The 26,976-nt window shown below is 43.9% G+C and overlaps 1 protein-coding gene across 8 annotated transcripts in view; it reads left to right on the plus strand.

The window, feature by feature from the left end:
* The window catches only part of LOC144493581 (amine sulfotransferase-like), a 96,963-nt gene that overhangs the window by 34,804 nt on the left and 35,183 nt on the right, over window positions 1-26,976 (plus strand). For 3 of the 8 annotated variants that reach the window (XM_078212695.1, XM_078212696.1, XM_078212697.1), the window contains 2 exons: window positions 5,101-5,289; window positions 23,050-23,197. In XM_078212695.1, the coding sequence (XP_078068821.1) occupies window positions 23,056-23,197 (142 nt within the window). In that variant the 5' untranslated portion in view covers window positions 5,101-5,289; window positions 23,050-23,055. The remainder of the gene's footprint in view (window positions 1-5,100; window positions 5,290-23,049; window positions 23,198-26,976) is intronic. The other 5 variants (XM_078212701.1, XM_078212699.1, XM_078212698.1 and 2 more) reach the window with 4 other exon arrangements.

Consider the following 26,976-nt stretch of genomic DNA (forward strand, 5'->3'; position numbering starts at 1 on the left):
CTACTGCATCTGCTAAGATAGCAGGGAGCGTACTTCCAGATATATATGTCAATAGGGGTTGGTTGGTATCTCACATTAGAATTTCAAGAACTGAGACAATAGGTTAAAGCATTCAAATAACTCCCAAGTGCTTGCAGAAGACCTTGAGAAGAAGCAACTTCAGATGGATGTACGGTGTAAGTAATTTATCTCAATAGAGATTGGCCTGGCAGAGACTAATAGTAAATATGCACTTCCCTGCTCAATCTGCTAACTTCTGTATAAATACTTCAAGCCATGATCTGGCTAAGAACATAATGATTGAAGAAAATGCATTTTAGGATCTTGACCTTTTTATTTCCTCAACCTTATTCTAAATTCCAGTATGATGGTTGTCACCCTAGTTCGAACATAAGAACATAAGAAATAGGAGCAGGAGTAGGCCATCTAGCCCCTCAAGCCTGCCCCGCCATTCAATAAGATCATTGCTGATCTGAAGTGGATCAGTTCCACTTACCCGCCTGATCCCTATAACCCCTAATTCCCTTACCGATCAGGAATCCATCTATCCGTGATTTAAACATATTCAATGAGGTAGCCTCCACCACTTCAGTGGGCAGAGAATTCCAGAGATTCACCACCCTCTGAGAGAAGAAGTTCCTCCTCAACTCCGTCCTAAACTGACCCCCCTTTATTTTGAGGCTGTGCCCTCTAGTTCTAGCTTCCTTTCTAACTGGAAAGAATCTCTCCACCTCTACCCTATCCAGCCCCTTCATTATCTTATAGGTCTCTATAAGATCCCCCCTTAGCCTTCTAAATTCCAACGTGTACAAACCCAATCTGCTCAGTCTCTCCTCATAATCAACGCCCCTCATCTCTGGTATCAACCTGGTGAACCTTCTATGCACACCCTCCAAGGCCAATATATCCTTCTGCAAATAAGGGGACCAATACTGCACACAGTATTCCAGCTGCGGCCTCACTAATGCCCTGCACAGATGCAGCAAGACATCTCTGCTTTTATATTCTATCCCCCTTGCGATATAGGCCAACATCCCATTTGCCTTCTTGATCACCTGTTGCACCTGCAGACTGGGTTTTTGCGTCTCATGCACAAGGACCCCAAGATCCCTTTGCACAGTAGCATGTTGTAATTTTTTTCCATTTAGATAATAATCCAATTTGCTATTATTTCCTCCAAAGCGAATAACCTCGCATTTGTCAACGTTATACTCCATCTGCCAGATCCTCGCCCACTCATTCAGCCTGTCCAAATCTCTCTGCAGACCTTCTACGCCCTTCACACGATTCACTTTTCCACTTATCTTTGTGTCGTCTGCAAACTTTGTTACACTACACTCAGTCCCCTCCTCCAGATCGTCTATATAAATGGTAAATAGTTGAGGCCCCAGTACCGATCCCTTCGGCACGCCACTAGTTACCATCTGCCAACCAGAAAAGCACCCATTTATTCCGACTCTCTGCTTCCTGTCGGATAGCCAATCCCCAATCCACGCTAACACCCTACCCCCAACTCCGTGTGACCCAATCTTCTTCAGCAACCTTTTGTGAGGCACCTTATCAAACGCCTTTTGGAAATCCAAAAACACCGCATCCACCGGTTCCCCTCCGTCAACCGCACTAGTCACATCTTCATAAAAATCCAACAAGTTCGTCAAGCACTACTTTCCCCTCATGAATCCATGCTGCGTCTGCTTAATCGAACCATTCTTATCCAGATGGCCTGTTATTTCTTCTTTAATGATGGATTCCAGCATTTTCCCAACTACCGACGTTAAGCTAACTGGCCTGTAGTTACCCGCCTTTTGTCTATTTCCCTTTTTAAACAGCGGCGTAACATTAGCCATTTTCCAATCCGCCGGCACTACCCCACAATCCAACGAATTTTGATAAATAACCACTAACGCATCCGCTATTACCTCTGTGATGCGCGTTATCACACACGAGGCTTGAGATGCTCAGGAAATAAAGGCTTTTATTTGCTGTAACAACGAAGCTACTAATTATATACACGATCCCAGACTGAGGGGTCCCAGACAGAGCAGAGACCTTTATACCTCTCCCAGGAGGCGGAGCCCGACTGGGATGTACCACAATAACTATAATACAAGGTGTAACAGCCCAACCCTAACCCCAACAGCAACAAGTAGAACAGCCCAACCCTAACCCCAACAGCAACAAGTAGAACAACCCATCCCTAACCCCAACAGCAACATATATACATACTTGTAGTACTGGCCAGACCCTGGCTCAGTACTATCTAGTGGGAACCAACGATGGTTCACCACACTCTGACATTTCTTTCAGTACCCTGGGATGCATTCCATCCGGGCCCGGGGACTTGTCCACCTTCAGTCCTGTTAGTCTACCAAGCTCTGCCTCCCTGGTAACATTAATTGTATTGAGTACCTCTCCTCCTACCAACCCTCTATCGTTAATATTCGGTAAACTATTTGTGTCTTCCACCGTGAAGACCGACACAAAAAACTTATTTAAAGTTTCAGCCATTTCCTCATTTCCCACTATTAAATCCCCCCTTCTTGTCCTCCAAGGATTACAATGGATCAACTTTCTTTTCAAAATTATGCAAAACTAGCAACTACTTCTAAGAAGAGAACTGTGGGGAAAAAAGACCAGGGACGCCCCCAAGGGAGGGGACAATATTTCTGGGTGAACCAAATGTGCTTAATGTGGGATTGGAACATGGAGGCTGACATAAAATTGAGATTCATCGCAGTGATCTTGTGAAGATTAGTGTTGTTATTTTAATTGTACTCGCAAGTAACAGAGCAAGTTTTATTTCTGAATATAAGTGAGTTCACTTCCAAAACGGCATGAAATCTCGCTGTGGTATGACAACCAGGCACTGCAGAGAAGGATTTCGGGACTGCTATGTACTTTAACTGATATTTATAAAAAACTTGCCTATCTTTCAGTCCTTCTGCTGTCTTGCCATTCAGTGAGGTCTGCATGATTAAAATACCTAAATGGGTGAAAACTGTATCAAAGATCAGTTTCCTGGTCAAGCATGGTAATTGAATAACCAAGTTCAATATTTAAGTGGAGTGAGCAACAAAGGACTAAACTTCTTTATCAGCACCATCTAATTGTTTACATTAACTAATGTACTGGCACAGTCAGTTAGCTTTAACCTTCTGCTGGTAGGCCAGCCAATCTGGAGTGGACAGAAATTGAAATACTACCTGGTTACTGCCATTTCTGGAATTTTCTGCCAGAAATGATGCTGGCAATTGCATGTATCCAGTCAGATTTGGGTGGCTTTAATCAGATTGTTTGATCATGGAACAACCCTATACATCACACATTTTGTAGAATTTCTGCCATCGTGTTATTGGGCATGGTGGCACAGTGGTTAGTACTGCCATTTCACAGCGCCAGGGACCCGGGTTCGATTCCTGGCTTGGTCACTGTCTGTAGTCTGCATGTTCTCCCCATGTCTGCAAGGGTTTTCCCCAGGGTGCTCCGGTTTCCTCCCACAGTCCAAAGATGTGCGGGTTAGGTGGATTGGCCATGCTGAATTGCCCCTTAGTGTCAGGGGGATTAGCAGGGTAAATACATGGGGTAATGGGGATAGGACCTGGGTGGGATTGTGGTCGGTGCAGACTCGATGGACCGAATGGCCTCCTTCTGCACTGTAGGATTCTATGATTATAAAAGGAATAGCAACTTGCAACTAGATCTTTTGTTGAATGGCAGGTTTGATTTGATTTATTGTCACATGTATTGGGATACAGTGAAAAGTATTGTTTCTTGCAAAACATATTGCTCATGAAGTACAGAGGGGAAAAGTATAGGGTGCAGAATATAATGTTGCAGTTCCAAGTAGGATGAAGAGAAAGATCAGCTTAATATATGATAGCACTGTTGAAAAGTCTGATGGCAGCAGGGAAGAAGCTGTTCTTGAGTCTGTTGGTATGTGTTTTCAGACATTTGTATCTTTTTCCCGATGGAAGAAGGTGGAAGAGAGTATATCCAGGGTGCATGGGGTCTTGGATTACGCTGGCTGCTTTCCCGAGGCAGCAGGAAGCGTAGGCAGAGTCAACAGATGGGAGGTTGGTTTGTGAGATGGACTGGACTTCGTTCACAATCCTTCGTAATTTCTTGCAGTCTTGCTCAGAGCAGGAACCATACCAAGCTGTGATACAACTGGATAGGATGCTTTCTATGGTGCATCTGTAAAAATCAGTGCGAGTCCGAGTGGACATGTCGACTTTTCTTAGCCTTCTGAGAAGGTAGAGACATTTGTGAGCTTTCTTAACTGTGGCGTCGGCGTGGAGGGTCCAGGACAGATTGTTGGTGACCTGAACACCTAGGAACATGAAGCTCTCGACCATCTCCACTTCATTACGATTGATGAAGACAGGGGCATGTCCTCCACTACGTTTCCTGAAGTCGAAGCATTTGAAAATGTTTCTACTCTATTTTGAACTGGAGACCTTTTGCATATGAACCAGCTGTGATAACCATTACACCGTAGAAGCACTGGTGGGAAAGGTTTTAAATATTAAGTGTCTCCAAATAGTATTCAATCACTGTGGAGTAATCAGTTCTCATGTTGCTCCCTATGGTGATCTGAATCTGAAGTAATAATAAGTTGGCTGCAGCAAACTAAGTGTTAACTCCATGCTTCAATTTGAGTCTGTCTGAACTAAAACAAGACTATTTGATTTCTGTAACAGGGGACAGATAGAAAATGAAGACTACATGGTAGTCTTAAAACTATCCACACTAATTCTCCTGGAAATGTGTATGCAAACCAAGAAACAGCTAACTGTTCCAATAGAAAAGCAAAAACTGAAAAGTCTAAGGGTTCCCCAGGAGCTGATTAAAGGCTTGCATGGGCATATGGCCTTATTGTGTACTGTAAGATTCTGTTAATATCTTGTGAATGGCAGTTATTGCTCTGAGTTAACAGTTAACACTGATATTTCATCAGTGTTCATTAGTCACTGACTGAATGTCTCTGTGAACTGAATAGCACTTACCCGTCTTGTTTTGCCCGTTGGAAAGTAGAAAGCAAAACAGCATGCAATGCGGCTTAAGATAATGATTGCTTTCATTTCCTGTTCTACTGAAAAGGAACATTTGAATGTGCAAGCAATCACGGTGAAGCTCATCTGTTCAATTCCAGTCTCGAGCCTTCGAAGTTACTTCCTTTGTATGGTGCCAACATTTCCAGGACAGTGAGTGCTGTTTGATTGAGAGGAGTGCTTTTGGAGTTGGGTGAAACAGGCAGCAGAGGCTACAAGGGAGAGTGCTGATTAGTAAGTAAGTGTTATTTTTTCTTTTTGCACTTGGCATTGTAGCTTTTGTTGTTGTACATTACAATAGTGTTTCTGTGTAATCTCTGTGGTTTATAGTTTGTAAATGTTATATTCAGTAGTAACAAGGAGCAGGAAAGAAGGGCCCTAGAAAATTGGATATAATCTGTAACAAAACATCTTTCAAAAGTTTAATTTATAGGGATAAGACATGACAGGAGAGCTCCAAGCCGTGGTTTACTCCTCTTGCTCCATGTGGCAGGCTGGGGACAGTTCCAGTCCCCTGGATCAGCATGTGTGCAGGAAGTGTCTCCAGCTGCAGCTCCTGGAAGCTCGAGTTTCAGAGCTGGAGCGGCGGCTGGAGACACTGTGGAGCATCTGTGATGTGGAGATGCCGGCGCTGGACTGGGGTAAACACAGTAAGAAGTTTAACAACACCAGGTTAAAGTCCAACACCAGGTTAAAGTTGGACTTTAACTTGGTGTTGTTAAACTTCTTACTCTCTGACTCACAGATGCTCACAGTATCGTGGATAGCAGGTGGTGCTATAGAGAGGTGGTCACACCGCAGGCTCAAACTGTGCGGGCAGGAAGGGAATGGGTGACCACCAGACAGAGCAAGAGAGATAGGCAAGTAGTGCAGGAATCTCCTGTGGTCATTCCCCTGCAAAACAGATATACTGCTTTGGATACTGTTGAAGGGAATGACCTCTCTGGGGAAAGCAGCAGCAGCCAAACTCATTACACCATGGTTGGTTCTGCTGCAGAGGGGAGAGGTTAAAAAGTGTGCCAGTGCAATAGTTATAGGGGATTCAATTGTAAGGGGAATAGACAGGCGTTTCTGTGGCCGCAAATGAGACTCCAGGATGATGTGTTGCCTCCCTAGTGCTAGGGTCAAGGATGTCTTGGAGCGGGTACAGGACATTCTGAAGTGGGAGGGTGAACAGCCAGTGGTCGTAGTACACATTGGTACAAATGACATAGGTCAAAAAAAGAGATGAGGTCCTAAAAGCAGAATACAGGGAGCTAGGAGAAAGTTAAGAAATCGGACCTCAAAGGTTGTGATCTCAGGATTACTACCGGTGCCAGTGCTAGTCAGTGTAGAAATGACAGGATATATCAATAAATACGTGGCTGAAGTGATGGTGTCAGGGGGAGGGTTTCAGATTCCTGGGACATTGGGATCGGTTCTGGGGGAGGTGGGACCTGTACAAATTGGACAGGTTACACCTGGTCAGGACTGGGACTGATGTCCTCGGGGGACTTTTTGCTAGAGCGGTTGGGGAGGGTTTAAACTAATATGCCAGGGAGATGGGAACCTATGTAAGGACTCCGAGAAGGAGGGAAGAAGGACAAAACGTGGGGAGAAAGTTCCAACTACATCAAAAATCAGGAAAAAAGTTAAAAGGAAGGAGAACTCAGGAGATGTTATTAATGGAAATGTTAGAATTCAAAAAGAAGGTACAATAACTAGCACAAGGGCACTTTATCTGAATGCCCACAGCATTCGAAACAAGGTAAATTAGTTGACAGCACAAATCACTGCGAACAAGTATGATTTGGTGGCCATTACAGAGACACAGTTGCAGGATGGTCACGACTGGGAGTTAAATATCCAGGGGGATCAGACTGTTCGAAGGGAATGACAGGAAGATAAGGGAGGTGGTGTAGCTTTGATATTTAAGGGTGACATCAGGGCAGTAGTGAGAGATGATATAGGTTCTATGGAAAATAAGGTTGAATCCATTTGGGTGGAAATTAGAAATAGTAAGGAGAAAAAGTCACTGATAGGTGTAATCTATAGGCCACCAAATAATAACATCATGGTGGGGCAAGAAATAAACAAAGAAATAACTGATGCATGTAAAAATGGTACAGCAATTATCATGGGGGATTTTAACCTACATATCAATTGGTCAAACCAGGTTGGTCAAGGCAGCCTTGAGGAGGAGTTCATAGAATGTATCCGCGATAGGGCGGCACGGTAGCACAGTAGTTAGCACTGCTGCTTCACAGCTCCAGGGTCCCAGGTTCGATTCCCGGCTCGGGTCACTGTCTGTGTGGAGTTTGCACATTCTCCTCGTGTCTGCGTGGGTTTCCTCCGGGTGCTCCGGTTTCCTCCCACAGTCCAAAGATTGATTGGCCAGGTTAAAAATTGCCCCTTAGAGTCCTGGGATGCGTAGGTTAGAGGGATTAGCGGGTAAATGTGTGGGGGTAGGGCCTGGGTGGGATTGTGGTCGGTGCAGGCTCGATGGGCCGAATGGCCTCCTTCTGCACTGTAGGGTTTCTATGATTTCTATGGTAGCTTCCTTGAACAGTATGTAATGGAATCTACGAGAGAGCAAGCTATCCTAGATCTGGTCCTGTGTAATGAGACGAGAATAATTAATGATCTTATAGTTAGGGATCCTCTCGGAAGAAGCGATCACAGTATGGTTGAATTTGAAATACAGATGGAGCGTGAGAAAGTAAAATCCAATACCAGTGTCTAGTACTTAATCAAAGGAGACTACAAAGGGATGAGGGAGGCATTGACTAAGGTAGACTGGGAGCAAAAACTTTATGGTGGGACAATTGAGGAACAGTGGAGGACTTTCAAAGCGATCTTTCACAGTGCTCAGCAAAAGTATATACCAGTGATAAGGAAGGACTGTAGAAAAAGAAATAATCAGCCATGAACAAATAATCAGCCATGAACAAATAATCAGCCATGAACAAGTATGATTTGGTGGCCATTACAGAGACACAGTTGCAGAAGAAATAAAGGAGGATATCAAATTGAAAGAAAATGCATACAAAGAGGCAAAGATTAGTGGGAAACTATAGGATTGTGAAACCTTTAAAGGTCAACAGAAAGCCACAAAAAAAGCTGAAAAGAAAAGTAAGATGGATTATGAGAGTAAACTAGCTCAGGATATAAAAACGGATAGCAAAAGTTTCTACAAATATATGAAATGAAAAAGAGTGGCTAAAGTAAACATTGGTCCTTTAGAGGATGAGAAGGGGGATGTAATAACTGGAAATGAGGAAATGGCTGAGGCATTGAACAGGTATTTTGTGTCGGTCTTCACAGTGGAAGACACAAATAACATGCCAAAAATTGATGACAGGGAGGCTATAGTAGGTGAGGTAATCAAAACCATCATTATCACGAAAGAGGTAGTGTTGGGCAAGCTAATGGGGCTAAAGGTAGACAAGTCTCCTGGCCCTCATGGAATGCATCCCAGGGTACTAAGAGAGATGGCGGGGGAAATAGCAAATGCACTAGTGGTAATTTACCAAAATTCGCTGGACTCTGGGGTGCTTCCCATACATTGGAAAACAGCAAATGTGACGCCACTGTTTAAAAAAGGAGGTAGACAAAAGGCGGGTAACTATAGGCTGGTTAGCTTAACTTCTGTAGTTGGGAAAATGCTTGAATCTATCATCAAGGAAGAAATAGCAAGACATCTGGATATAAATTGTCCCATTGGGTCAGATGCCGCATGGGTCCATGAAGGGCAGATCATGTTTGGCTAATTTGGTGGAATTCTTTGAGAACATTACATGCGCAGTGGACAATGGGGAACCTGTGGATGTGGTGTATCTGGATTTCCAGAAGGCATTTGACAAGGTGCTGCACCAAAGACTGCTACACAAGATAAAGGTGCACAGTGTTACGGGTAATGTATTAGCATGGATAGAGGATTAGTTAACTATCAGAAAGCAAAGAGTGGAGATAGCTGGGTGTTTTTCTAGTTGGCGATCAGTGACTAGTGGTGTGCCTCAGGGATCAGTGTTGGGACCATAATTGTTTACGATTTACATAGATGATTTGGACTAAGTGTAGTGTGTCACAATTCGAGTTGACACAAAGATGAGTGGCAGAGCAAAGTGTGCAGAGGACGCTGAAAGTCTGCAAAGGGATATAGATAATCTAAGTGAGTGGGTGAGGGGTCTGGCAGATGGAGTACAATGTTGGTAAATGTGGGGTCATCCATTTTGGTAGGAATAACAGCAAAATGGACTATTATTTAAATGGTAAAAAATTGCAACGTGCTGCTGTGCAGAGGGTGTCTTTGTGCAAGAATCACGAGTTGGTTTGCGGGTGCAGCAGGTAATTAAGAAGGCAAATGGAATTTTGTCCTTCATTGCTGGAGGGCTGGAGTTTAAAAACAGGGAGGTTATGTTGCAGCTGGTGAGGCCACACCTGGAGTACTGTGTACAGTTTTGGTCTCTTTACTTGAGAAAGGATATACTGGCACTGGAGGGGGTGCAGAGGAGATTCACTAGGTTGATTCCGGAGTTGAGAGGGTTGGCTTATGAGGAGAGACTGAGTAGACTGGGGCTATACTCATTGGAATTCAGAAGAATGAGGGAGATCTGATAGAAACATATAAGATTATGAAGCGAATAGGTAAGATAGAAGCAGGGAAATTGTTTCCACTGGCGGGTGAAACTAGAACTAGGGGGCATAGCCTCAAAATAAGGGGGAGCAGATTTAGGACTAAGTTGAGGAGGAACTTCTTCACACAAAGGGTTGTGAATCTGTGGAATTCCCTGCCCAGTGAAGCAGTCGAGGTTACCTCATTGAATGTTTTTAAGGCAAGGAAAGATACATTTTTGAACAGTAAAGAAATTTAGGGTTATGGTGAGCGGGCGGGTAAGTGGAGCTGAGTCCACAAAAAGATCAGCCATGGTCTTATTGAATGGCGGAGCATGCTCGAGGGGCCAGATGGCCTACTCCTGCTCCTAGTTCTTATGTTCTTATGTATAAGGGCTTCGGGAAACCCTGTCAGAATGAAAGGTACTATAGTAATGTAAGTATATGGTCTTGCTGATGAAATATCAGTGTTAACTGTTAATTCAGAGCATTTTCTGCCATTCACAAGATATTAACAGAAACTTAGAGTGCATAAGAAGGCCATTTGGCCCATCATGCTTATGATGTCAAACTATTTAAAACATCATACCCATGGAGGGAGTACCAAGCCAAACTTCCTTGGACTGAAGTTTCCAAACCTACCATCAGTATCATAGAATAATATCTGTGGTGACTCTTTGAAAGACTATGCAATTAGTCTCACTCCCTTGCCCTTTCCCCAAAGCCTATCAAATATACTGTCTTCAAGTATTTATTCAATTCACTTTTTAAGTTACAATTGAATCTGCTTCCACCACCCTTTCAACCAGTGTGTCTGGAACAACAGTCTCAAACAGCGGTCTTGGACCTGTGCTGTCACTGGACTCTACTCCCTGTAGGCTCTTCACCCTGCCCCCCCAAGCCCCTGCTCCCCCTCTCTGGGTTCCTGCTGTCCTGCTAAGTTTCTACTCGTCTCTACCAGATTCCTGGGCCTCTGGCAAAGATAGACATACTTTGCATTCAGGCACATCTAATCTCCCTGACACGTGCAAATAATATCCTGTTCTGAAAAGCATTGTTAAAACCTTTTGCTCTGAGTACATTTTAATATCTTGTGTTATGACTTGGTGATTCCTAATTAGTTCAAAGTGTGACTTTCAACCAAAAATGTTTGAAAATCACTGATCTAAATCATAACTCATTCTTCCCATTTCCCCTCTGGTTATTTACTGAATACTTTCAACTTGTGTCCTTCAGCTACTGACCCTCTTGCCAGTGAATATTGTTCTAAGAATTCAAATGCAATTCAATGTAACACACATGTGGGTTTTGTCTCCATTTCAGACTATGTCTCTATCGTACTTAAGAGAGTTCACAATGTAAAATATGAACAAGGGTTTGGAGAAGGATTGAGCTGTTGCTCAGCAATCAGGGCCACTTTTAAGTCAGGGAGAACTTTTGAATTTAGTTTAATTGAACCTAAGATGTTAGAGAGGAAACGTCTCCTACATCCGCCAGCAGAAAACAGAACAATGGTGTAATGAGCAAGAAAGTAAATCCCAGAAACTAAATAACAGCTAGTTATAGAAACTAAGGAGTGAAAAGAGAAGTTCCAGAATGATTGAAGGAAAATGGGAAATGGAATTTGAGTAAGATACTTGTCACTGATGTTAAAGACAGGGTTGGAAAATGCAGATCTGGTGAAATTGGCCAGAGAGAAGCCAGATATCTGAAGCAATCCCAAGGTTGGTGATCTTTGCACAGTCTGTGAAACAATACTATTATATTAGTGCAGCTGAGTACCTGAGAGATTGTGTGAAAGCTTGAAGGCATGTGGTAATTTTAAGGCAGAATACTACTGAAAGGAGAACTGGAAATACTAGAAGTGAATGCTTGCAGAAGATAGCTGAGGGTAAGCATTGTTTGAAAAAAAGATTGTAAGGTGAGTCTTTTTGAGAGTGGAGTATGGAAACATCTGTATGATAAGCATCTGGAAGGATTCTAGGAGAAATCCACTGAAGTCCAATTGGGTGGCATCTGCACTTGGTTTCAGAGTTAACCTGTTGGCTGGGAAGGATTGTGTATTTACTGAAAACCTTATAGCATAAGATAAGAATATAAGAACTAGGAGCAGGCATAGGCAATTCAGCCCCTTGAGGCTGCCTCATAATTCAATGCAGTCATGGCTGTTCTCATCTTGGCCTGAACTCCACTTTCCTGCCAGTTCTCCATAATCTTTCAACCCATTATGGATGATATTGGAATAGTGTAGGTTAGATGGGTTTTAGATTGGTTTCACTGGTCGGCGCAACATCGAGGCCGAAGGGCCTGTACTGCGCTGTAATGTTCTATGTTTCCTCGAAGAAAAACCTTCAGAATTTTGAACACATTTTCTTGGATATCCACTTTGGACCCAAGAAAGGTAGCTCAGTGGTAGCTCAGCGAATTAACTAAGTGGTGAGAAGTTTGGAATTGTGGAGGAGACGAGAGATTAAGGTACCCCATGTACAGAAATCACTAAAAATACAAATTAGGAATTCACCAAAGATCCTTTGGCACCACCTTCGAAAAACGCGACCACTTCCACCTAGCAGGACAAGGGCAGCAGACACATGGGAACACCACCACCTGCAAGTTCCCCACCAAGCCACTCACCATCTTGACTTGGAAATATATTGCCATTCCTTCGCAGTCGCTGGGTCAAAATCCTGGAATTCCCTCCCTAACGGCATTGTGAGTCAACCCACAGCATGTGGACTGCAACTTTTCAAGAAGGCAGCTCACCACCACCTTCTCAAGGGCAAGTAGGGATAGGCAATAAATGCTGGCCTAGCCAGCGACGCCCATGTCCCATGAATGAGTTTTAAAAAAGGAGCTAATCCATCCCTCATGCCTGCTCCACCATTTGGGAAGGTCATTGTCGATTTGATTGTGACCTGAACCCTACTTTCCTGTCTACCCTTCTTTTGACTCCCTTGTTGATCAAGAATCTATCTAAAAATATTCAATACCCCTGCCTCTGCAGCACTCTGGGTTAGAGAATTCCACATATTAACGATCCTCTGAGAGAATATCTGTGCTTCAGTTGAATATCCTTATTTTTAAACTGCGTCCCCTGCTTCTAGTCTCTCCCACAAGGGGAAATATCCTGTCAGCATCCACTCTGTCAAGTCACCTCAAGATCTTTAAATGTTTCAATAAGATCACTTTACATTACTCTGAACTGTGATGGATACAGGCTTTGCCTATCCAACCTTTCCTCAGAAGATAATCCTTCAGTCCCAGGGATCAGTCATGTGAATAAAGGCAAATTACTTTGATGCTGGAATCTGAAACAAAACAGAAAATGCTGAAATATCAGCAGGTCTGCCAATATCTGTGGAGAGAGAATAGAGCCAACATTTCAAGTCTGGAATATCTTTCGTCAGCTCACATTGGCTAGTTTATTCCATTCCCCTTGCAATAAATACCAACATTTCACTTGACTTCCTAATCACTTTTTGTACCTGCATGCTAACTTTTCCAGATTCATTTACCAGGACATCCTGAACTCTTTGTACCAGAGTTCTGCAATCTCTCTCCCCATTTAAATAACATATTGCTTTTCTATCCTTCCAGCCAAAGTGCACATGTTCACATTTTACTCCGTCTACCAATTTTTTTGCCCGCTCACTTAACCTAGTTACATCCCTTTGCAGATTCCTTATGTCCACTTCACAACCTACTCCCCTACCTATCTTGGTGTTATCAGCAAATTTAACAACAATACATTCCATTCCTTCTTCCAAACCATTGATAAAGATTGTAAATAGTTGAAACCACAGCACTAATCCCTGTGTCACTCCACTTGTCACAGCTTGTGAACCCGAAAATTCCTAATATCTGCTTCCTATAAACTAACTAATCTCTGTTCATGATACTATGTTGCTTCCTACACCATGAGCTCTTGTTTTGCTTCTGGATAGTTACAGAAATATAGTTCAACGGCCTAATGAAATGTCTGGCCTTTACCTCAAGGGGGTTGAAATACAAAAGGATAAATATTATGTTATAGTTCCATAAAACTCTGATTATTTTAAGCAGTCCCTCAGGATTGAGGTGGACTTTCTTCCACTCAGTTTGATGGCTTCTGAGATGGCTGATAAGACCAGTGCACAATAGAACCATAGAAAATTACAGCTCAGAAACAGGCCTTTTGGCCCTTCTTGTCTGTGCCGAACCATTTTTTGCCTAGTCCCACTGACCTGCACTTGGACCATATCCCTCCACACCCCTCTCATCCATGAACCCGTCCAAGTTTTTCTTAAATGTTAAAAGTGACCCCGCATTTACCACTTTATCCGGCAGCTCATTCCACACTCCCACCACTCTCTGCGTGAAGAAGCCCCCCCTAATATTCCCTTTGAAATTTTCTCCTTTCACCCTTAACCCATGCCCTCTGGTTTTTTTCTCCCCTAGCTCATTGTTCCACAGGACCAGGCTGAGGAGAAGGCAGTTGGTTTGTTCACTACATTTATTTATTTATTTTAAGTTAAATTTGTGTAAAAAATCGGAGGTTTTTTTTAAAACAGGAAGTGGGCCCAGCAGGAGTCTGGGAAGGTTTTTGGAGGGTTTAAAAGTAGGCCGCACTTTTGAGCGGGCAGCGTCGTTAGTGGGCAGCAGAGTGAGCAGGAGGCAGAGTGAAAGCTGTAGGGCTTTGGCAGAAAGGGCGAGCAGGGGTGAGTTAATTCATTTTTTGCTGTTTCTACCTGGTACTGGCAAGGTATCTAGAGGGGATGGGTGTGAAGGCAGTGCAATGTTCCTCTTGCACTGTGTTCGAGGTGAGGGACGACGTCAGTGTCCCTGCTGATTATACCTGTGAGAAGTGCATCCATCTGCAGCTCCTCCAAAACCGTGTAAGGGAACTGGAGCTGGAGTTGGAGGAACTTAGGATCATTAGGGATGCAGAGATGGCCATAGACAGAAGCTTCAGGGATACAGTTACTCCGCGGAATGAAAATAGATGGGTGACGGTGAGAGGGGCTGGGAAGAAGCAGTCGGTGCAGGGATCCCCTGTGGTCGTTCCCCTTAGCAATAAGTATTCCGCTTTGGATACGGTTGAGGGGGACGACATACCAGTGGTGAGCCGCAGTGAGAGGATCTCCGGCACTGAGTCCGTCCCTGTGGCTCAGGAGGGTAAGGAGGAGAGCGGGAGGGCAATAGTTATTGGGGACTCGTTAGTTAGAGGGATGGATAGGAGGTTCTGTGGCAGCAAAAGAGACTCGAGGATGGTTTGTTGCCTACCGGATGCCAGGGTCCGTGACGTCTCGGACCGTGTTTTCCGGATTCTTAAGGGGGAGGGGAAACAGTCACAAGTCGTGGTACACATTGGTACCAACGACATAGGTAAGAGAAGGGACGGGGATTTAAAACAGGAATTTCGGGAGCTCGGCTGGAAGCTGAGAGCAAAGACAAAACATGTGGTCATCTCTGGTACGCTACCGGTGCCACGTGATAGCGAGTTGAGGAACAGGGAGAGAGTGCACTTAAACATGTGGTTGCAGGGATGGTGCAGGAGGGAGGGTTTCAGATACGTGGATAATTGGAACACGTTCTGGGGAAGGTGGGACCTCTACAAACAGGACGGGGTGCACCTGAACCAGAGGGGCACCAATATCCTGGGAGGGAAATTTGCTACGGCTCTTCAGGGGGATTTAAACTAATTTGTCAGGGGAGTGGGAAAAGGAGTTGTAGTCCAGAAGTCAGTGTTGAGGGTGGTGAGGTATTGGGGAAGGTATCAAGGTCAAGGGTGGGTACCGGTAGACAGGAAGATGGGTTGAAGTGTGTCTACTTCAATGCAAGGAGCATCCGGAACAAGGTGGATGAACTTGGGGCGTGGATTGCTACTTGGGACTACGATGTTGTGGCCATTACGGAGACGTGGGTAGAACAAGGACAGGAATGGTTGTTGGACGTTCCGGGGTATAGATGTTTCACGAAGTGTAGGGAAGCTGGTAAAAGAGGTGGAGGAGTAGCATTGTTAATCAAGGATAGTTTAACGGCTGCGGAAAAGCACTTTGAGGGGGATATGCACACTGAGGTAATATGGGCTGCAGTTAGAAACAGGAAAGGAGCGGTCACGTTGCTAGGAGTTTACTATAGGCCCCCAAATAGTAATAGAGATGTGGAGGAAGAAATTGCTAAGCAGATTATGGATACGTGTGGGGGTCACAGGGTAGTTGTCATGGGGGACTTTAACTTTCCAAATATTGATTGGAACCTTTGTAGGTCAAATAGTTTGGATGGGGCACTTTTTGTGCAGTGTGTGCAGGAGGGTTTCCTGACACAATATGTGGATAGGCCGACAAGGGGTGAGGCCACATTGGATTTGGTACTGGGAAATGAACCGGGCCAAGTGTTAGATTTGGTTGTGGGAGAGAACTTTGGAGATAGTGACCACAATTCGGTGTCTTTTGTTATTGCAATGGAGAGGGATAGGGCCGGACGGCAGGGCAAGGCTTACAATTGGGGGAGAGGTAATTATGATGCGATTAGGCAAGAACTAGGGGGCATAAGATGGGAACAGAAACTGTCAGGGAAAGGCACTGATGAAAAGTGGAACTTTTTCAAGGAACAAATACTGGGTGTCCTTGATAGGTATGTCCCTGTCAGGCAGGGAGGAAATGGCCGAGTGAGGGAACCGTGGTTCACAAAAGAGGTGGAATGTCTTGTGAAAAGGAAGAGGGAAGCTTATGTAGGGATGAGGAAACAAGGTTCAGATGGCTCGACTGAGGGTTACAAGTTAGCAAGGAACGAGCTGAAAAAGGGGCTGAGGAGAGCTAGGAGGGGACATGAGAAGTCCTTGGCGGGTCGGATCAAGGAAAACCCCAAGGCTTTTTACTCTTATGTGAGGAATAAAAGAATGACCAGGGTGAGGTTAGGGCCGGTCAAGGACAGTGGTGGGAACTTGTGTATGGAATCAGTAGAGATAGGTGAGGTGATGAATGAATACTTTTCTTCAGTGTTCACCAAGGAGAGGGGCCATGTTTTTGAGGAAGAGAAGGTGTTACAGGCTAATAGGCTGGAGGAAATAGATGTTCGGAGGGAGGATGTATTGGCAGTTTTGAATAAACTGAAGGTCGATAAGTCCCCTGGGCCTGATGAAATGTATCCTAGGATTCTTTGGGAGGCGAGGGATGAGATTGCAGAGCCTTTGGCTTTGATCTTTGGGTCCTCGCTGTCCACGGGGATGGTGCCAGAGGACTGGAGAGTGGCAAATGTTGTTCCTCTGTTTAAGAAAGGGAATAGAAATGACCCTGGTAATTATAGACCGGTTAGTCTGACTTCGGTGGTTGGTAAATTGATGGAAAAGGTCCTTAGGGATGGGATTTACGACCATTTAGAAAGATGCGGATTAATCCGGGATAGTCAGCACGGATTTGTGAAGGGCAAATCGTGCCTCACAAATTTGATAGAATTTTTTGAGGAGGTAACTAGGTGTGTTGATGAAGGTAGGGCGGTTGATGTCATATACATGGATTTTAGTAAGGCGTTTGATAAGGTCCCCCATGGTCGGCTTATGATGAAAGTAAGGAGGTGTGGGATAGAGGGAAAGTTGGCCGATTGGATAGGTAACTGGCTGTCTGATCGAAGACAGAGGGTGGTGGTGGATGGAAAATTTTCGGACTGGAGGCAGGTTGCTAGCGGAGTGCCGCAGGGATCGGTGCTTGGTCCTCTGCTCTTTGTGATTTTTATTAATGACTTAGAGGAGGGGGCTGAAGGGTGGATCAGTAAATTTGCTGATGACACCAAGATTGGTGGAGTAGTGGATGAGGTGGAGGGGTGTTGTAGGCTGCAAAGAGACATAGATAGGATGCAAAGCTGGGCTGAAAAATGGCAAATGGAGTTTAACCCTGATAAATGTGAGGTGATTCATTTTGGTAGGACTAATTTAAATGTGGATTACAGGGTCAAAGGTAGGGTTCTGAAGACTGTGGAGGAACAGAGAGATCTTGGGGTCCATATCCACAGATCTCTAAAGGTTGCCACTCAAGTGGATAGAGCTGTGAAGAAGGCATATAGTGTGTTAGCTTTTATTAACAGGGGGTTGGAGTTTAAGAGCCGTGGGGTTATGCTGCAACTGTACAGGACCTTGATGAGACCGCATTTGGAATATTGCGTGCAGTTCTGGTCACCTCACTATAAGAAGGATGTGGATGCGCTGGAAAGAGTGCAGAGGAGATTTACCAGGATGCTGCCTGGTTAGGAGTTTCGGTCTTATGAGGAAAGGTTGAGGGAGCTGGGGCTGTTCTCTCTGGAGCGGAGGAGATTGAGGGGAGACTTAATAGAGGTTTATAAAATGATGAAGGGGATAGATCGAGTGAACGTTCAAAGACTATTTCCTCGGGTGGATGGAGCTATTACGAGGGGGCATAACTATAGGGTTCATGGTGGGAGATATAGGAAGGATATCAGAGGTAGGTTCTTCACGCAGAGAGTGGTTGGGGTGTGGAATGGACTGCCTGCAGTGATAGTGGAGTCAGACACTTTAGGAACATTTAAGCGGTTATTGGATAGGCACATGGAGCACACCAGGATGGTAGGGAGTGGGATAGCTTGATCTTGGTTTCAGATGAAGGTCGGCACAACATCGTGGGCCGAAGGGCCTGTTCTGTGCTGTACTGTTCTATGTTCTATAGCCTCAGTGGAAAAAGCCTGCTTGCATTCACTCTATCTATACCCATCAAAATCTTATACACCTCTATCAAATCTCCCCTCATTCTTCTACGCTCCAGGGAATAAAGTCCCAACCTATTCAATCTCTCTCTGTAACTCAGTTTCTCAAGTCCCGGCAACATCCTTGTGAACCTTCTCTGCACTCTTTCAACTTTATTTACATCCTTCCTGTAACTAGGTGACCAAAACTGTACACAATACTCCAAATTCGGCCTCACCAATGCCTTATATAACCTTACCATAACACTCCAACTTTTATACTCGATACTCTGACTTATAAAGGCCAATGTACCAAAGGCACTCTTTACGACCCTATCCACCTGTGACGTCACTTTTAGGGAATTCTGTACCTGTATTCCCAGATCCCTCTGTTCAACTGCACTCTTCAGAGTCCTACCATTTACCCTGTACGTTCTTCTTTGGTTTGTCCTTCCAAAGTGCAATATCTCACACTTGTCTGCGTTAAATTCCATTTGCCATTTTTCAGCCCATTTTTCTAGTTGGTCCAAATCCCTCTGCAAGCTTTGAAAACCTTCCTCACTGTCCACTACACCTCCAATCTTTGTATCATCAGCAAACTTGCTGATCCAATTTACCACATTATCATCCAGATCATTGATATAGATGACAAACAACAATGGACCCAACACCGATCCCTGCGGCACACCACTAGTCACAGGCCTCCACTCAGAGAAGCAATCCTCCACAACCACTCTCTGGCTTCTTCCATTGAGCCAGTGTCTTATCCAATTTACTACCTCCCCATGTATACCTAGCGACTGAACCTTCCTAACTAACCTCCCATGAGGGACCTTGTCAAAGGCCTTGCTGAAATCCAGGTAGACAACATCCACCGCCTTCCCTTCATCCACTTTCCTGGTAACCTCCTCGAAAAACTCTAATAGATTGGTCAAACATGACCTACCAGGCACATGACTCATGACTTGCAGTGAAAGCCCAATGCCTGAGCCCTGCAAGCCTCCCTTCTATTTGGAGGTACACTGCTTTATTGAGAGGATGACGATTTCAGGGCCATCAAAAGTTACCTGGAAACCCTGAGACACCAGTAAGAACCATTATGAGAACAAGGAGGAGAGAGAAAAGAGAAACTGAAAGATATGGATACTGGAGAAGGTGCAAAACAGATTTACTAAAATGATACCAGAACTGAGAGATTAAACCTTTAAGGAAAGATTGAACAGGATGGGATTCTCTTCTCTTGAAAAGAGAAGACCGAGGAGTAACTTGACAAAGATTTTTAAGATATGAGTTTGGTAGGGCAGCTATCGAGAAGATCTCGGGCCAGATAGTTAACTCATTCAAAATCCATTTACTTGCAAAGTTAAAGTTACACCTGAGTTGACATTTTCACCTGTTGGCGAGACTAGAACTCAAGATCATAAATAAAGATAGTCACTTAGAAAGCCAATAGAATTTAGGGGAAACTTTTATAACTAAGAAGTGGTTGGGGTGTGGAATTTGCCATTACAAGGTGTAGTCGAGGTGACTAGCATAGATGCATTTAAGGGATAGCTGTATAAACACACAAGGGACAGTGGAACAGAAGGATATGCTCATAGGGTGAGAAGAAAGAGGGATGGGAAGAGGTTTGTGTGGATCATAATTACCAGTATGGTCCTTTTGGGCAGAATGGTCTATTTCGGTCTATAGGCACACTATATAACTATGGATGGAGAGAGCTAGACTCATAAACAAGTGGTGGTGGAGAAGGTGAATTTTTGTGGATGGGGTGCCAATCAAGCAGGTTGCCTTGTCCTGAATGGTGCCAAGCTTCTTGAGTGTTGTTGGTGCTGCACTCGTCAGGCAAGGGGAGAGTATTCCATCACACTCCTGACTTGTGCCTTGTAGATGGTGGACAGGCTTTGGGGAATCAGGAAGTTAGTTTCTCACCACAGGATTCCTAGCCTTTGACCTGTTCTTGTAGCCACAGTATTTATGTGGCTAGTCCAGTTTACTTTCTGATCAATGGTAAACCCCAGGTTGTTGATAGTATGGGTTTTAGCGATGGGAATACCATTGAATATCAAGGGGCGATGGTTAGATTCTCTTTTGGAGATGGTTATTCCCTGGCACTTGTGTAGTGTGAATGTTACTTGCCACTTGTCAGCCTGAACCTGGATCTTGCCCAGGTCTTGCTGCATTTGGACATTGACTGAAGTAGTAAATGGTGCTGAATATTATGCAATCATCAGTGAACATCCCTGCTTCTGACTTTATGATGGAGGAAAGGTCATTAATGAAGTAGCTGAAGATAGCCAGGTCTAGGACACTACACTGAGGGACTCCTACAGAGATGTCCTGGAACTGAGATGATCGACCTCAAACAACTGAGAATCTTTCTTTGTGCCAGGTATGACTCCAACCAACAGAAAGCTTACCCCCAATTTCTGCTGACTCCAGTTTTGTTGGGGTTCCTTGATGCCATACTCAGTCAAATGCTGCCTTGATATCAAGGACAATCACTCTCATCTCATCTCCGGAGTTCAGCTCTGACGAGGCAGTAATTTGCTGGAATGGATTTGTCCTTTTTTTGTACAGGAAAAAACAGGGCAATTTTCCACATTGCTGGGTAGATACCAATGTAGCAGCTGTACTGAACCAGCTTGGCTAGGGGTGTGGCAAGTTCTGGAGCATGAGCCTTCAGTACTATTGCCAGATTATTGTCAGGATCCAGTGCTTTACTTAATTTCTTTGTATCACATGGAGTTAAATCAGTTGGCTGATGATTGGTATTTGTGATGCTGGGGATTTCCAGGGGAAGCTCAGTTTGATTATCCACTGGGCACTAAAGTGCTGGGCTCCCTCACCATTGAGGATGGGGATATTTGTGGAGCCTCCTCCTCCAGTGAGTTGTTCAATTAAGTTGAAAGCCAGAAAAACAATAGTCTTGCATGCACAGAATTAATCTCATCATATGTTATTACATCAAAGGGTTCTAATTTCATTTTGGTTTAGAATAAGGAAAGGTTATTTTTCACCACATTCTTAACCTGAGATCTTATTTGAAACTCCCCAACTACTGTTGCCATCAGAGATAAATGTTAGGCAAACATGATAGCAATATGAACTGTGGGTGAACTTAAGAATCCTTGACCTGGCAATAATTTGAAGTATGACATTAAACAAATTCTGTTCCAGCAACATTGCAGTGGGCTGAAGCTGTGGTTCTGGCACCTACGCATAAAATGCTTTATAAATGACATTATAAGATACAATTTTATGAATTTGTGCTCTTGGAATAGTGTTGCATGCTGATAAAATCAATCTCTGGAATTTACGCACAGCATACCATTCATGCTATTTTATACATGATTCCAACTTTCCTTCCTCCCAACTAATCTGTACTCTTTCTGAAATTTAAGTCAATCCTGAAAATGTGAAACCATTCATTTGTTCCAAACAGAAATCTGTTCAGTTAACAAAAAGTAGGTTTGGAGTGTCATTCTTATCTACATTCTGTCTAAATCAACACCAGCTTAGAATTTACACAACACAGTTAATGGAGAAACAACATCCCAAGGCACATCAATGGAGTGTGGAAAAAAACTGACCTGAACAGAAAGAGGAAATGTTTACTCATGAGTGAATCATAGAATCATAGAAACCCTACAGTGCAGAAGGAGGCCATTCGGCCCATCAAGTCTGCACCGACCACAATCCCACCCAGGCCCTACATATTTACCCGCTAACCCCTCTAACCTACACATCTCAGGACACTAAGGGGCAATTTTTAGCATGGCCAATCAACCTAACCCGCACATCTTTGGACTGTGGGAAGAAACCGGAGCACCCGGAGGAAACTCACGCAGAGACGAGGAGAATGTGCAAACTCCACACAGACAGTGACCCAAGCCGGGAATCGAAACCAGGTCCTTGGAGCTGTGAAGCAGCAGTGCTAACCACTGTGCTACCGTGCTGCCTAAAGCTTGAACTAAAGCTTGATCAAAAAGCTGGGGTTTAAGGAGGCCTTAAAGGATGTAAGAGGGGTTTCAGAAGGGAATTTCAGAACTTAGGACCTAGGCAATTTATGATAGAGTGCCGAGGTGGGGCAAAGGAATTGTTGAATATACTAAAGGCCAGATTTAAAGGAACACAGAGTTTTTAGAACATTGTAGGGTTGGAAGAATTACAGAAACTTTGTGGGACAAGCCAATGGTGATTTGAATGTCAGAATTAAAATGTCAAATTGGAGGAGGTTGGGGACTGGGGCTGGGAACCAGTTTAGGCCAGTGAGCATGGGTGAGTTGGACATTGAATGGGATACAGGTGAAAAACGTTTGGATGAATAAAGTTCATGGCACATGCAGGATGGGAGATTGGCCAAAGAAACAATGAAATAGTCGAGTCTGGAAGTAACAAGCATGGATGAGGGTTTCGGTAACAGAAGGACAGAGACAGAGATGTGTGATGTAGAGGTGGAACTTACTGGTCTTTTAATGGTGAGGATAGAGGGTTCAGGAGCTTAACTTGAAGTTAAATAGGAATTGGACGTTGGGAACAGTCTTGTTAAGCCTGAGACAGTGGCTAGGGACGATTGATTGCGTGTCTGGTGACACTCATTCGGAAATAAGCCACATATATTCGGTATAATCTAAATTAACTTGTGTATTTATTACATTTTTCCTCGCACTAAAAACCTAAATACTGGATGGAGATTATTGATGCTTGTCTTTTGTACATTTCTCAACAGCCAAGCATGTCTACGACTAACAATCACTACTTTCAGTACAAAGACTGTAACTTTGTTTCCACTATCTACTCAAAGGAACATTTAGAACAACTGCAACACTTTGAAATAAAGGACACAGATGTATTCATTGTGACGTACCCCAAATCTGGTAAGAAACTTGTTAGTTTCTGAATGTACATAAAAATTCCTAGTGATTACTGTTCGTACTGCTCTTATTTAAGATGACTCTGGCCTGCCGCCAACCCTGCAGTGAGTATTTGATCTTAAAGCAGCACCGTCCCAGGAGGTCTGCCATATTAAGCACTGGTGCCATCAGTTAAGAATTGCATGCCTGCGTTAGATATTGTCTGAAGTTCAATGTAACTGGTTTCTCCTCTGAGCTGATTCTGTGCCCCCTAAAACTGAGTTTGCCTTTGCAGTCAAATATCTAGATAGTGAGACATGGAGTTGTTATATCAAAATCCCTTGTGGGAACTGTATACTGTGATTTTTGCATGTGCTCCATGTGCCTGTTTGTGATCAATAGAAAGCAGACCAAAGGGTGACCTGATAGATGTGTAGGTTAGATGCATTGGCCATGCTAAAATTCTCCCTCAGTGTACCCAAACAGGCGCCGGAGTGTGGCGCTTAGGGGATTTTCACAGTAACTTCATTGCAGTGTTAATGTAAGCCTACTTGTGACACTAATAAAATAAGTCTTCAAGGTTATGAAGGGGTATGATAGGGTTGATGTAGATGAATGCTTCTACTTGTGGGAGAGCCTAGAACCAGAATCATAGAATCAAAGAATTGCTACAGCACAGTAGGTGGCCATTCAGTCCATTGTGTCTGTGCAATCTCACAGCAAGAGCAAAGTCCCACTGTCCTGCCTTTTCCCTGTAGTTCTGCATTCTTTTTCATTGGGTAATAATGCAGTTTCCTTCTGAAAGCCTCCACCAAGCTCTGGGGTTCTGCATTCTAGATCTTAACCACTCACCGCATAAAAAAAGTTTTTTGTATTTCACCAATCACTTAAAAGGCAAAAGAACAGATACGAGGCCACAAACATAAGATAGTCATTAATAAATTCAAAAGAAACTTCTTCAACCAGAGAGTGCAATGTGAAATTTACAGCACAAGGAAAGGTTGAGGTGAATGGCATAAATGCATTCAGGGAGAAGCTCAATAAAACATGAGGGAGAAAGGGTTAGATGAAGTTGAAGTTGGGAGGGGGAGGTTTAGGGAGCATTTGGGCTGAGTGCTGTAAATTCTGTGTAATTCTGGAAACACCTCTGTGGTGTGATGAGGAAAACTAACCAGAAATCTAATTTATTTTACCATGTCATGCAGGATAATGAGAGTAGAGTGGAGTTTTCAGTGAAATTAACTCCAATTCCTGCTGCTTCTTCTAACATAAAAAATTTCACTCTCTGAAGCCTGACATAGGTCAAACATCTGGCAAAGGGTCATCCAGACTCGAAACATTGGCTCTATTCTCTCCCCACATATGCTGTCAGACGGGCTGAGATTTTCCAGCATTTTCTGTTTGTATTTCAGATTCCAGCATCCGCAGTTATTTGCTTTCATCATAGATCAAACATCACTTTAACAAGCCAGTCCAACTTGTGTTTGTCCTTGACCTTCCATTTCATCAGATGATGGTTTGCACCTTGGTGGTTGACATATTCGCTAGCCTCTGTTTTTGTGCAAGCACCTTTTTTAGTACCTTAAAATTAGCAAACAAAATTTGACACTAAACCACTCGAGGAAAACTGAGGGCTGACTTGATCAAAGAGGTAGACTTCAAGGAAGAAAGATAGGCAGCGAGATGTAGGCAGACTGTTCCAGAGCATCGGGCCTCAGCAGATCAAGTCACCATTGCCAATGCTGGAATGGGGAGGCGCAAGAGGCCAGAATTGAATGATATTTCCGAGGGTTGCAGGGCCGGAGGCAGTTATAGAGAGTTTGGGATTGATGCGGATTGGAAGGATGGAGGAGAAGTCATGGGGAAATTTGTAAACAAGGATGAGAAATTAAAAATTGAGGCATTGCTTAACCAGGAGCAACATTAACCAGAAAACGGTGATAGGTGCAGGAGACTTCAGGAGAGCAATGGAAATGGTTTAGGGATGTCCTGAAAGCATACCTGAAGATTTCAAACATCCCTGCTGATTCATGGGAGTCCCTGACTGACCAAAATGGAAAAAGCTCATTTGGGAAAGCACCGAACAAAATGAGAGGTTTGTTGGACACACTCAGGCGCAGTTGAGGCATTGATCGAGCCAACCCTCCAAGCACCACCTGCCCCACATGTGGCATAGTCCACAGATGGCAGATTGGACATATGAGCCATCGCAGATCCCATTGAATGAGTGTTGATGCAGCCATCCACAATCTCGAGGGACTGGCTAACAAGAAGATGGATGAATGGAACTTCCTGCAACTTTTGGAATTGGGCAGCAGAGTTTTTGATTACTTAAGTTAATGGAGGGTGGCAAATGAGTGGGGAGGCGGAGGGCAGTTAACAGAATTCATATTAGTTATGTTGAGAGGTTAAAATCCACTTGGATAAAGATTTCAGCAGCAGATGTGCTGAAGTAGGGGTAGAGTCCGAGATGTTACAGAGGGGAAAATAGGTGATTTTTGCGATAGTGCAGAAGTGGTTGGAAGCTCACCTCAGGGTCAGATTTAATATCATGTTGCGTGAATAGTCTGACTCAAGCTCGGGTAATTGCAAGGGAGAGGAATGGAGTCGGTGGATTGGGACTGGAGTTTGTGACGGGGAACCAAATATTTAGTTAGAAGTTTTTGCTCATTCAGTGCTGGATTTCAGACAAGCAGTCTGATGTTATAAAGTTGGTGAAGGGATGGGATGTGATGGTGAGGGAACAATATGTCATTGGTGTATACTGGGATGCGGAAACTGTTCCTGTGACCTGAATTTTCAACTCCCAGGTCAGGAGCACAGGGTCAGAAAATTTCCTGGCTCTATAAACCCAATCTGGGAGAAAATGCCCCAAAAGTTGGGATTTTTATTTCAGGGTGCCCATGTTCTTTGAGAGTCGGGACAGGCAACACTGAAATGAATGTGGAGGCGGGCTGTATGGTGCACTAGCATTTCATCAAAAGTTTTTAGAAAAGTATTAAAACAGCTATACAGTTCACACTCATGACTCCCCTTCAACGCCCACACACTCCTCATGCCCCATCCATAGCAACCCGTGCCACCTTATGACCACTACCTATCCCCATGGCCACTCACATCTACCTTGCCAACTTATGCGCTTAACCCACCCCATTGTTTTTTATAGCCCATATGCTAGCTAAGTGATAACTCATGCCTACCAATGCTCCCACCCACCACTCTTGCCCTGACACCAATGGTGCCAGCTCACCCAGTATCCACCATAGGCAAACCACAAGAGCCATGCTGAGATTAAATAAAATAAAGCTCTAAGTAGCTAATGCACACTTTTGTTTCAAGACTTCCATTTAGAAAAACCCATCCACTACATTTACATTCTTTCAACTACATAATCCTTCAAATGAACAAATATTAATTTCAAGCCCTTAATCCCTCATAAAAACAAGAGTCAATTTCATAGTCCTATTTCAAAGTTCTCCAAACACTTGAAGCTGTTAGTCAAACTGTGAAATGGAAGGCACCCCATTGTGATAATGAAACAGAGCGGTAGGTTTAAACATCTTCATGGCGTGGCAGTTATTTTTGACAGTTTTTGATACTTTTGACAGTTCTGCTAGCGAGTTGCTTTTTGACAGTTGCTTTTGACATCTCTTGTGTGTTTATGCACTTTCCACACACTTGTGCACTTTTAAAAATCAAAAGGCACCTGATCTCCCCAAAAGATGTCCCAGGACCATTTCCAAAGAGGTAGCCTACCTCTCCAAAGGACTCTGCAAAGTTAAGACCTGCTCCTACGAGGTCTG

The sequence above is a fragment of the Mustelus asterias genome, chromosome 5, assembly GCF_964213995.1.
Source record: "Mustelus asterias chromosome 5, sMusAst1.hap1.1, whole genome shotgun sequence".
Classification (NCBI taxonomy): Eukaryota; Metazoa; Chordata; class Chondrichthyes; order Carcharhiniformes; family Triakidae; genus Mustelus; species Mustelus asterias.